Source organism: Procambarus clarkii, chromosome 8 (assembly GCF_040958095.1).
Source record: "Procambarus clarkii isolate CNS0578487 chromosome 8, FALCON_Pclarkii_2.0, whole genome shotgun sequence".
Classification (NCBI taxonomy): Eukaryota; Metazoa; Arthropoda; class Malacostraca; order Decapoda; family Cambaridae; genus Procambarus; species Procambarus clarkii.
In genome coordinates this window covers 16,635,026-16,648,169 of record NC_091157.1, presented here as the reverse complement: position 1 = coordinate 16,648,169, position 13,144 = coordinate 16,635,026, and the positions used below count along the sequence as shown (strand labels likewise).

Below are 13,144 nucleotides of genomic sequence, written 5' to 3'. Positions count from 1 at the left end.
TAAATGTTCATTTTGAACTGTTGTAATTTTTGTACTATGTATTAGTTGCTGTTGTATAAAAGTTGCCGTTTAATTGTATATCTTGCCATTTAATTTTTTTTCTTCTTTTGTTAAATTTCTTCATTACTTTGCATTCATGAATCAGGATTGCCTCTAAACCATTTGTATGCACATTATATGTTTCTAAGTTTAAGTAATACAAATATTCTGTAATAATTTTTATTAAATGACTTCAATTAGTTGTATGTGGCCCTCCTGACAACACAAATGTGACCCATATGGCCCTCAAGGGACCCTCAGGTTGACATACCAGCTGTATGTGATTGTAGCTTCACGGAGCCACATGGGCATCCCCCCTGCCCTAGAAAACCGATTTACAAAAGGGGACACAAATCAAAAGTACATGAAAGGATGACTCGTCATCGCTGGAAGGTTGTGATGTTTCACCTTCATCTGTGGTCCAAAAAATGCTGGTCAGTCATCTACATGAGGTTATTGTCACTCCATTCCTTGAGTGCATTATAGGTAGCTTTGGCATGTTGTGGCTGAGCACTAGCATTGTCCTGCATGAAGTCAACAAAAGAGTGTTCCCTCCCTTGCCTTACCAGGTACTCTCCCAGCAAGTTGGTTGCCTGCAACAGGAGAAATGAGGTTTTGATTTATAACAACAATATCTAAAATGCCAATGAAGGATGCTTTCATATACATATCCCAAGTCCCTATGCTAAGAACATCTCGCAATACAAACTCTCCCACCCTCCCTCTCCCCAATCTCCCCCTTCCCCTCCCTCCCTCCCCCTCCCCCTTCTCCCTCCCTCCCCCTCCCCTTCTCCTCCCTCCCTCCCTCCCTCCCTCCCTCCCTCCCTCCTCTCCTCGTCCTCCCTCTCATCTCCCCTTTCCTTCCTCCTTCTCAACCTTCCTTCCTCCTCCCCTAACTCCTCCTCTCCCACCCCTTCTTCCCCTCTCTGAACATGCTATATAAATAATATTATAAACAGCTGAAAATCTTTCAAAAACTCTACGGTAAACAAAACCACAATTTAAGACATTGCAGGATTCACTGACACAGAATAGGCATCAATCCTTCCTAAAATGGGCATGGGGTCAATGAACTCCAATCTCTATGACACATTGCTGACCAGACTGTGAAATCTTATTCATGACAGATTACAGTACACTGTATACAGTATTAAAATACTTATTTTTATGTAAGGGATGTATAATTATACTAACAGTACTATCTTCACTTTAGTTTGTAAGTAATTTATCATAATTTATCATAATATTTATCAAAAAAGGACTTCAGACCTCGTAACCTTTTGTAAAACTAACTTTGTTGCCATGATTTTTATTATATTTTTCACTACCAAAGTTATTATGCCACAAGAAAAATTATTTTCATTACTTAATACTGATTAGAAATGCTAGTTCTCACCTGAGTGCATCCATGGTTGGACAGCCTGCGACCTGTTGCTTGCCCCACACCAGGCACTTTTGTCACCCCTTTTCCCCCCATCGGCTCCGAAACAAAATTATGGTGTTTCTGGGAAGTTGTCGGCATCCTGTGGAATCAAGTCATGCAGTTAAAACCTATCCTTTGAATTACTGCTAGGGATAGTTTTCCATTCACCTGGACTGTATGGGTCTCGAACCTAGATATAGCTATTTCTTCTTTGAGATTCTTTGAACTGGCTTTCTTCTCACATGGTAATTTGTTCAGTAAATACATTAATTAGGAGTTAAAACACAAGATGGTTAATAAGTGAAATTCAAATATTATAAACAGCTCAAGATCAAATTGCTTAGATTAGGAGGATAAATGGGTAAATGCATTGCAGGCAGTGATCAACCAGACCTACTGAACTACAGTTCCAATACTATATACTGTATATAGTAAATAAAACTAGAGTACTGTACTACATTTTGGCAGTGACAGTATATATGGGATCTGAAAAAAACAAAATTGAAAGATGAAAACATGTTTCAGACAATAGATAACGTAAAATACATTGTTTCTAAGTTAGTATACTTTTAAAAGTACTATTGATTTAATAGAAGTAGGGCTAATAATTCCATTGATTTACCTGTTCAATTAGCTTTAATTGTAACTGAAATGCCTAATGACCGGTTAGGTGTAGCAATGGCAGAAATGGCAGAATACAAATACCAATGGCAGAAATGCCATCTGATTCCTGTGTAATTATTGTAATTATGTAATTCCTAATTGTCCAACTAATAATTAATTAATAAGGCATTCCTAATTCCTAAGATGTGGTAAAAAAATATGCAATGTAAATTTATTGTCTATCATGTTAGGATGCACTACCATTCTAACTTATTTCTAATAATGCTTGGTTTTATTTGACAGATTCTGTGTATATGCTCCCCGGCCAGGATTCGAACCCAGACTAAAGTGTTCACGAAACTCCAGGCGAGTGTCTTACCACTTCGCCACAGGGATTGCTAAATAATAGTTTATTTAGGTAAAAGTACATGCATACAGAATGAGTTATAAGCAGAATGTGTGATTAATAGATAGAGCTAGAATATACTATGCCTAAGGTCACTAATGTGCACAGCGTATCATGCAAGATGTGGGAAAAAATTAAAAACTAAGACAAAACTAATTTAGATCAAAAGCATGAATTGAACTGTAGTAGAAAAAAAAAATGACAATAATTATATGTTGATTGGAACAACAGAAATTGCAAAAGAACAGCAGATAATAATTTTAACAAAACGGACACCAAAGAAAATAAGAAATTTTTTAAGTTAAAACATAACAGGTATCAGTAGTTTTACAAGTTAGTCATTAATCATTAATGTTTGATGATAGCAAGATGTAGGTTTCATAAATACACAAGTGTGGGTGTTTATCCTCTGTTATGTTTGCGAGAAGACATTACCATTACTTACAATACATAGGTAGACATTTAGGAGGCAAGGCAAGTTACATGGAATTTATTAGGTAGTACTGTACTTAGTTTTACTCAAACTGGTTGAGAAGGTCATTCCACATTTTGGGACCCTTGATTTGCAGAGCATTTCTTGCTTTATTAAGTCCCACTCTTGGAATATCAAGTAGATATTTGTTTCTAGTGTGGTGCCCATGGATTCTGTTACAATTCTCTTAGGAAGTGTTCAAAAGGTCAGGATTAACATTATAGTTCAGAGTTTTATATATAGAGAGTACACTTAAGGGTGTGCAGTGACTTGATATCTAACATATTCAAAGATTTAAGTAAGAGAGTAAGTAAAAACAAAGAGGAATTCAAAATACTATTTCTCCTATGCAAAATATAAAACAAAAACTACATCTACAATTGATGTGGGAAAATTTCCCACATTTTACTTAAATTATATTCAATTAAATTTACTCCATAATTTACTAAAACTAAATTTACTCCAAAGAGAACCATTATAATTAATACAGTATCTCCATTCTCTGTGGAGAAAATGCAATTCAGCCTTGCAATACATATAGAATGTCATACATATTTATGCTTCTATTTAAATTCAAGCATACAGTCCAAAGGCTGAATTATGCTTTATTGAATGTTGTTAATTAAAAAACTAAATACTTGATATAAGTCTAAATCCACTCCTTCCTAATAAATACATAAATTATAACCTGTATTTTGTAAAGAAAACGAAATCAAGGGAAGGGAGAAGGCGAGACGCCATTAGTACATGTACTGTACTTTCAGTTGTGATACACAAGGAGTGTTGCTGACATCTATAATCAAGAGATACCCATGAATTCATAGTGTTTCAACCATAACATCAAGCAAGAAAGTGCCCTTCTTTTCTGTCTTTACTTATAAAAATTGTCCAGTTATATATATAAGTTTTTAGTTATAGGTGGTTAAGACGCACAACTGTCAGCCCCGGAAAGGTAAATGTCCATTATAACTATTTGACAGTTACGGGTACTTTAACCCTTAAATGGTGCATGGCTATATACCATTTGACACCCACAGGCGCATACCCAAAAAAAAAAAAAAAAAAAAAAAAAAAAAAAAAAAAAAAAAAAAAAACTTTTTTCTTCTTAACCTGTTAATTTGTGTTCACTGATCATGGGAAAAATAATAAAAATATCGTAAGTGGCATATATTGCCCGCTATAGGGCAAGGAAGTCTGGCAAAAAAACAGAAGCTGACTCAGCGTGCGTCCCAGGTGGTCTGTTGATCGCCAGCTGTCAGGCCGGAGTTGCTACAAAGAGATAATTACCTAATTATTTCGATGTCTCTGATTGATTTTTCATAGTTTTTTTGCTGTAATATTATTCAATAGTGTGTAGTTTGATATATTTATATAATAAAATGAGTGAATCATCACTGTACTCATAAATATGGTGTGCATATTGTTGATTCAATTATGTTCATCAATCAGTGAACAAATACTTTGTCGGTTATTACACTATATACACAGGTTATATATAAGTATCTGCATGTTTTGTTCACCATAACGAACCACTAAGTTGCTATTATGAGTCAAAAAGTAACGAGGAGTGACCGCCGTGTACCAGCCAGCCACTCACGCCCTCCCTCAAGTTACCTGACTCACCCACATTCTCCTCCCACAATACTTTTTTGCTCTTATATACAAATGTTATATATAAATATTTACATGTTTTGTTCACCATAACTGTACATCTAAGCTTGTATGGTGAGTAAAGGCACAAAGACGTAGGACCTCACACAGTCAGCTGATGGCTGCCGCCCTCAAGGCCAGACGCATTAATATTTCTCCCCCAACAATACTATGTGGTGTTATTACGCTATATACACACACATTATATATAAATATCTACCTGTTTTATTCACCATACTTGTACATGTAAACTGGTATGGTGACCAAAGACCATCGTGGTAACCAGTAAACAACACCGTCGTCTGCACGGTGACATCGTGCAGACGACGCCACCTCCCTCACCAAAATGGTGGCTCCCAACCTACTCTTGCTGTTTATACCCTCTATACACACGTTATATATAAGTATCTACATTTGTGTTCACCATAGCAAACCAGTAAGCTGGTATAGTGACTGCAGTCAATAAAAGGTGGCCACACACACTCAGAAGACATCGCCACTACCCTCCCTCCAACAGCATTACTCCTCCCTCCATGGCACAGCGCTAAATATCACCACAATCCTGCTATTATCAGAACCCTGGTCAGTTTTATCACAGTCAGGGGTCTTCTGTAATAATATCATCGCTACATAATAGCATAAACAAGTATATTATGGCATTTTTAGGCGATGCTGTGGTCACAAGCTGAACAGCAGTGCTGTGAGCTCATCCTGCGTGCGTCAGGCTTGGTTGCTCACTCAATAGTGAGGCCCTTCACACCTGGGAATTTGGCCCACAATTTTTTTAAAAAATGGCGTCTGTTTACAAGAGCCCTGATGAAAGTAATTACCTAAGTGTAATTACCTAAGTGTAGTTACAGGATGAGAGCTACGCTCGTGGTGTCCCGTCTTCCCAGCACTCTTTGTCATATAACGCTTTGAAACTACTGACAGTCTTGGCCTCCACCACCTTCTCACTTAACTTGTTCCAACCGTCTACCACTCTATTTGCGAAGGTGAATTTTCTTATATTTCTTCGGCATCTGTGTTTAGCTAGTTTAAATCTATGACCTCTTGTTCTTGAAGTTCCAGGTCTCGGGAAGTCTTCCCTGTCGATTTTATCAATTCCTGTTACTATTTTGTACGTAGTGATCATATCACCTCTTTTTCTTGTCTTCTAGTTTTGGCATATTTAATGCTTCTAACCTCTCCTCGTAGCTCTTGCCCTTCAGTTCTGGGAGCCACTTAGTAGCATGTCTTTGCACCTTTTCCAGTTTGTTGATGTGCTTCTTAAGATATGGGCACCACACAACAGCTGCATATTCTAGCTTTGGCCTAACAAAAGTCATGAACAATTTCTTTAGTATATCGCCATCCATGTATTTAAATGCAATTCTGAAGTTAGAAAGCATTGCATAGGCTCCTTGCACAATATTCTTTATGTGGTCCTCGGGTGATAGTTTTCTATCTAGAACCACTCCTAGATCTCTTTCTTTATCAGAATTCTTTAAAGATTTCTCACATAATATATAGGTTGTGTGGGGTCTATGTTCTCCTATTCCACATTCCATAACATGACATTTATTAACATTAAATTCCATTTGCCAAGTGGTGCTCCATATACTTATTTTGTCCAGGTCTTCTTGAAGGGCATGACAGTCATCTAAATTTCTTATCCTTCCTATTATCTTAGCATCATCAGCAAACATGTTCATATAATTCTGTATACCAACTGGTAGATCATTTATGTAGACAATAAACATCACTGGTGCAAGAACTGAACCCTGTGGTACTCCACTTGTGACATTTCTCCATTCCGATACATTGCCTCCGATTACTGCCCTCATTTTTCTATCAGTCAGAAAATTTATCATCCATGTTAGAAGCTTACCTGTCACCCCTCCAATATTTTCCAGTTTTCAGAACAACCTCTTATGTGGAACTCTGTCGAAAGCCTTTTTTAGGTCCAGATAGATGCAGTCAACCCAACCATCTCTTTCCTGTAATATCTCTGTGGCTCGATCATAGAAACTGAGTAAATTCGATACACAGGATCTTCCAGATCGAAAACCATACTGTCTGTCTGATATTATATCATTTCTCTCCAGGTGTTCTACCCATTTAGTTTTGATTAGTTTTTCCAATACTTTCACTATTACACTTGTCAATGATACAGGTCTATAATTGAGGGGGTCTTCCCTGCTGCCATTTTTGTAGATTGGAACTATGTTAGCCTGTGTGGTGAACCCTGTGTATCCACGGGCCGTTTAAATCTTGCATAGTACTCCAAAGCATCACATGATGCGATGTGCAATTTATTGCAAGTCGGTCAAAGCATCATATGATGCGATGCGCAATTGAAGGGTTAATAAAATTACAATACAGAGCACCACTTGGTTTCCGAACTTTAGTTATCCGAAACTTCCAGTTTCCCGATTGGGGTTGGGGAGTCATGCTACCCGAACAAAGTTCGGGTAGGAAGGGTCCACCAAGCGTCACGCCGGCTTGTGGTGGTGGGTGGGAGATGGTCCAGGGTGCCCACTGTGACTTCACAGATTCACGGCCTATTATTCCTATTACAGTATTTTGAATTGCCATAAGGCTGGAATGTTCATTCTGTGCTTTTGTTTTACATATCTGCACAATCAAGAAACATCTGTGCACCATGTTGGCTCCAAATGGACGCATTGCGTCATTGATGGCTGACTGGTGGGTGGATGGACGATGGAGCTTAGGTGGGAGGCAGTATGAGAGGGGGGGGGAGAATCAGTGAGAGAGGGGGATAATTAGTCAAAGGGAGGGAGAGAGAGATGCTAGGAGGGAGGGGGAGGTAGGGAGAGATGCTAAGAAAGAGGGGGAGGAAGGGAGAGATGTTAGGAGGTAGGGAGAGATGCTAAGAGGGAGGGGGAGGTAGGGAGAGATGCTAAGAGGGAGGGGGAGGTAGGGAGAGATGTTAGGAGGTAGGGAGAGATGCTAAGAGGGAGGGGGAGGAAGGGAGAGATGTTAGGAGGTAGGGAGAGATGCTAAGAGGGAGGGGGAGGTAGGGAGAGATGTTAGGAGGTAGGGAGAGATGCTAAGAGGGAGGGGGAGGTAGGGAGAGATGTTAGGAGGTAGGGAGAGATGCTAAGGGGGAGGGGGAGGTAGGGAGAGATGTTAGGAGGTAGGGAGAGATGCTAAGAGGGAGGGGGAGGTAGGGAGAGATGTTAGGAGGTAGGGAGAGATGCTAAGAGGGAGGGGGAGGTAGGGAGAGATGCTAGGAGGTAGGCAGGAAGGGACGGAAGTAGTGAGAATTAGGGAGGGAAAGGCAAGCTGGCAGGCACAGGCTGGCAGGCACAGGCTGGCAGGCACAGGCTGGCAGGCACAGGCTGGCAGGCAGGCACAGGCAGACAGGCAGGCAGGCTGGCTGGGAAGGAGGCAGGCAGGCAGGCTCGGGTAAGGAAGCGGTCAGCCAAGCGTCGTGCCGGCCCGTGGTGGGTGGGTGGGGGGGTGGGTGATGGTTTAGTTTGCTCACTGACCGTGTCGGGTGCCGCCGGCTACCCTGTGACGTCACAGACTCACGGCCTATTGTTCCCATTGTTTGAATTTGTCACGAGACTGGAGTGTTCATTCCGTGACTTTGTTTTACATATCAGCACAATCAAGGAACATCCATGCACCATGTCGGCTCCAAATGCACGCATTGTGTCAGTGAAAGCATCTACAAGCGGGTTACGTAAAAGAAAGAGGTCAGTGATGACATTTGAAAAGAAAGTTGAAATAATTAAGAAGGTGGAAAGCAGTGTCCCGAGAAGTGTCGTGTGTGCTGAGTATGGCATTAGTAAAAGTACTGTTTTTGATCTTCTTAAGGCTAAACCTATCATTTTTGACTATTTCTCTAGAAGTGAAAGTGCAACATCCACCACCACCTCTTCCATGTAAATAACTATGCTTCATCAACATCGATCATCAACATAAGCGGATCAGGACTTCAATTATTGGTGAGTAAAACAAAATACGGTCACGCATTTACGCTATGAACCTGTCGATTTTTTCCCCTAGATTTTTTTTCAAATTATTTTTTTATTTTTTCCTCCATTTCTCGTATACGAACTTACATGTTAACCGACGGGTCTCGTCCCCAAGGGGTTCGGAAACCAAGTGGTGCTCTGTAATACAATTTGTGTGTATAGCTACATTGTAACATTTTGGCAGGCTGGAGTCGGGACTACACGAATTATGATGAACTTGTCATACATGTTGAGATGGCATCACCAGACATGACTCCATTATTCTCTAAACAGAACTCACCTGACCGATTTGACTGTTACAGCCTCGAAGTCAGATACACTGATAAAGTTTAGTTATATTAACCATTATTAATCACTAATCAATTATATCCAAATTTAATGTGAATTTCACCATTAACCATTTAGTTATGGTTTAATAGAACTTAATAATGTACTAACCATTTAATTACAGAGTAGTAAAATTTAACAAGAAACTGCCTTAAGTTTGTGAGAAGTTTATTAGTGGGATAAATATAAATAATCTTATACAGTCCACTTGCTAAATAAATTTAATAATAAAATCCAACAAAGAATCTAATCAATAAAATAAATAATTATTTAAAATATACAGTAATCCCACTGGTAAATTCCCACAATTGAGCCCTTGTAATTACCTAAATGTAGTTACAGGATGAGAGCTACGCTCATGGTGTCCCATCTTCCCAACACTGTCATGTAATGCTTTGAAATTACTGACAGTTTTGGCCTCCACCCCCTTCTCACCTAACTTGTTCCAACCGTCTACCACACTGTTTGCGAAAGTGAATTTTCTTATATTTCTTCGGCAGCTTTGTCAAGTTAGTTTGAACCTATGATCTCTTGTTCTTGAAGGTCCAGGTCTCAGGAATTCTTGCCTATCAATTTCATCGAATCCCATTACTATTTTGTATGTTTGTATGTAGTGATTATATCGCCTCTTTTTCTTTCTATCTTCTAGTTTGGCATATTTAATGTTTCTAACCTCTCCTCTCTCTTGTTCTACAGTTCTGGAAGCCTCTTAGTGTGATATCTTTGCATTTTTTCCAGTTTGTTGATGTGCTACTTAAGATATGGGCACCATGCAACCACTACATATTCCAGCGTTGGTCTAACAAAAGTCGTAAACAATTGTCTTATCATTTCGCCATCCATGTATTTAAAAGCAATTCTGAAGTTAAAAAGTGTAGCATAAGCTCCTCGCACAATGTTCTTTATTTGGTCCTCAGGTGAAAGTTTTCTTTTTTCTATCTAGAACCTCCCCTAGATTTCTTTCTTCACCAGAATTCTTTAAATATGTCTCGCATAATTTAAAAGTTGTGTGGGGCCTATGTTCACCTATTCCACATTCCATAACATGGTACTTATTCATGTTAAATTCCATTTGCTAAGTGGTGATCCATACACGTATTTTGTCCAGGTCTTCTTCAAGGGCATGACAATCATCTTAGTTTCTTTTCTTCCCTATTATCTTAGCATCATCAGCAAACATGTTTTTATAATTCTGTATTCCATCTGGTAAATCATTTATGTAGACAATGAGCATTACTGGTGAAAGAACTGAACCCTGTGGTACTCCACTCATGATATTTCTCCAGTCCGAAACATTGCCTCTGATTACTGCCCGCATTTTTCTGTTGGTTAGAAAATATTTCATCCATATTAGAAGCCTACCTGTCATTCCTCAAGTATGTTCCAGTTTCCAGAACAACCTCTTATGTGGAACTCTGACGAAAGCATTTTTTAGTCCAGATAGATGCAGTCAACCCAACCATCTCTCCTGAAAATCTCATTGGCTCAATTAAAGAAACTGAGCACGTAAATTTATTACACAGGATCTTCCAGATCGAAAACCATACTCTTTGTGTTATATCTTTTTTTTCTTGGTGTTCTACCCATTTAGTTTTAATTATTTTTTCCAATATTTTGACTATTACACTTGTCAATGATACAGGTCTATAATAGAGGTGGGTCTTCCCTGCTGCCACTTTTGTAATCTGGAACTATGTTAGCCTTATTCCACACATCTGCTAGGACTCCTGTACACAGAGGTGCATTAAAAATCAGTTGAAGTAGAATGAGGTGCACATTCTCTCAGAACCCCATGGTGAAACTCCATCTGGGCCAACTGCTTTGTTCTTACTTAGCTCTTTGAGCATATTTTCACTTCGTCTCTAGACACGTCTATGTGCTCTATGTTGTTCTGTGGAATTCTTATTGTGTCTGGTTCCCTGAAGATTTCATTTTGTACACTTTGAAATTTGGAAGTGTTGGAACACACTTTTTTGTTTAATATTTCACACATTTCATTTTAATTTTCCATGAATCTGTTTCCCATTTTCAACCTCTGAATATTATCCTTTACCTGCAATTTGTTGTTGATGAATTTAGTGAATAGGCCTGGTTCTGTTTTACATTTGTCCGCTATTCCTTTCTCAAAATTTCTGCCTCTCTCCTCACTGCCGTGAAGTTGTTTCTCCCATCTTTGTGTCACTGGTATGTTTGGGGTTTGACCTCTTCCTGTATTTATTCCATTTTTGTGTCTTTTGGTCTCGGGCCCTCTCTCAATTTTTGTTGAACCACTCCTGTTTTCTAGTTCTACATCTCTGCTCTGGTATAAAGTTGTCTGTGCCTTTATCATATATTTCACAAAACTTGACATTTACTTCCTTGCCAAACAGCAAGTCTTTCCAGTCAAATTCCTTAAAGAAATTTCCAAGTTCTCAATAATGTTCTTTCCTGAAATCATGTTTTTCAACTGTTTTAACTTCCTCCTTTTTTTCCAGATTATAATGCATTGCATACTTTATTCCCAAAAGGACATGGTCACTTTTTCCCAAGGGAGGAAAGTACTGAATGTCAAATATCTCTTCCTCTTTTCCAGTAAATATCACATCCAACATGGAGGGGAACATCCCCATTCTCATAGCTTGTTTAAAATAAAGATGATGTCTTCACATACTTATTTCCAGGAATCAGAAACAATCCCTAGAATTCCTTGGAATAAGAAACATTTCCAAGAATTCCTTGGAATAAGAAACATTTCCAAGAATTCCTTGGAATAAGAAACATTTCCAAGAATTCCTTGGAATAAGAAACATTTCCAAGAATTCCTTGGAATTAGAAACATTTCCAAGAATTCCCAGGAATTAGAAACATTTCCAAGAATTCCCAGGAATTAGAAACGTTCCCAAGAATTCCCAGGAATTAGAAACGTTCCCAAGAATTCCCAGGAATTAGAAACGTTCCCAAGAATTCCCAGGAATTAGAAACGTTCCCAAGAATTCCCAGGAATTAGAAACGTTCCCAAGAATTCCCAGGAATTAGAAACGTTCCCAAGAATTCCCAGGAATTAGAAACGTTCCCAAGAATTCCCAGGAATTAGAAACGTTCCCAAGAATTCCCAGGAATTAGAAACGTTCCCAAGAATTCCCAGGAATTAGAAACGTTCCCAAGAATTCCCAGGAATTAGAAACGTTCCCAAGAATTCCCAGGAATTAGAAACGTTCCCAAGAATTCCCAGGAATTAGAAACGTTCCCAAGAATTCCCAGGAATTAGAAACGTTCCCAAGAATTCCCAGGAATTAGAAACGTTCCCAAGAATTCCCAGGAATTAGAAACGTTCCCAAGAATTCCCAGGAATTAGAAACGTTCCCAAGAATTCCCAGGAATTAGAAACGTTCCCAAGAATTCCCAGGAATTAGAAACGTTCCCAAGAATTCCCAGGAATTAGAAACGTTCCCAAGAATTCCCAGGAATTAGAAACGTTCCCAAGAATTCCCAGGAATTAGAAACGTTCCCAAGAATTCCCAGGAATTAGAAACGTTCCCAAGAATTCCCAGGAATTAGAAACGTTCCCAAGAATTCCCAGGAATTAGAAACGTTCCCAAGAATTCCCAGGAATTAGAAACGTTCCCAAGAATTCCCAGGAATTAGAAACGTTCCCAAGAATTCCCAGGAATTAGAAACGTTCCCAAGAATTCCCAGGAATTAGAAACGTTCCCAAGAATTCCCAGGAATTAGAAACGTTCCCAAGAATTCCCAGGAATTAGAAACGTTCCCAAGAATTCCCAGGAATTAGAAACGTTCCCAAGAATTCCCAGGAATTAGAAACGTTCCCAAGAATTCCCAGGAATTAGAAACGTTCCCAAGAATTCCCAGGAATTAGAAACGTTCCCAAGAATTCCCAGGAATTAGAAACGTTCCCAAGAATTCCCAGGAATTAGAAACGTTCCCAAGAATTCCCAGGAATTAGAAACGTTCCCAAGAATTCCCAGGAATTAGAAACGTTCCCAAGAATTCCCAGGAATTAGAAACGTTCCCAAGAATTCCCAGGAATTAGAAACGTTCCCAAGAATTCCCAGGAATTAGAAACGTTCCCAAGAATTCCCAGGAATTAGAAACGTTCCCAAGAATTCCCAGGAATTAGAAACGTTCCCAAGAATTCCCAGGAATTAGAAACATTCCAAGAATTCCCAGGAATTAGAAACATTCCAAGAATTCCCAGGAATTAGAAACATTCCAAGAATTCCCAGGAATTAGAAACATTC

General features: G+C 39.0%; 1 protein-coding gene across 1 annotated transcript in view; it reads right to left on the bottom strand.

Moving 5' to 3' along the window:
- Window positions 1–205: 205 nt before the first annotated feature.
- LOC123759580 (uncharacterized) overlaps window positions 206–13,144 on the bottom strand; it is a 75,139-nt gene continuing 62,200 nt past the window's right edge. Inside the window, exons 2-3 of the mRNA XM_069317322.1 lie at window positions 1,436–1,562; window positions 206–632 (exon numbers count right to left, since the gene is read on the bottom strand). Coding sequence (XP_069173423.1) covers window positions 483–632; window positions 1,436–1,562 — 277 coding nt within the window. The 3' untranslated portion in view covers window positions 206–482. The remainder of the gene's footprint in view (window positions 633–1,435; window positions 1,563–13,144) is intronic.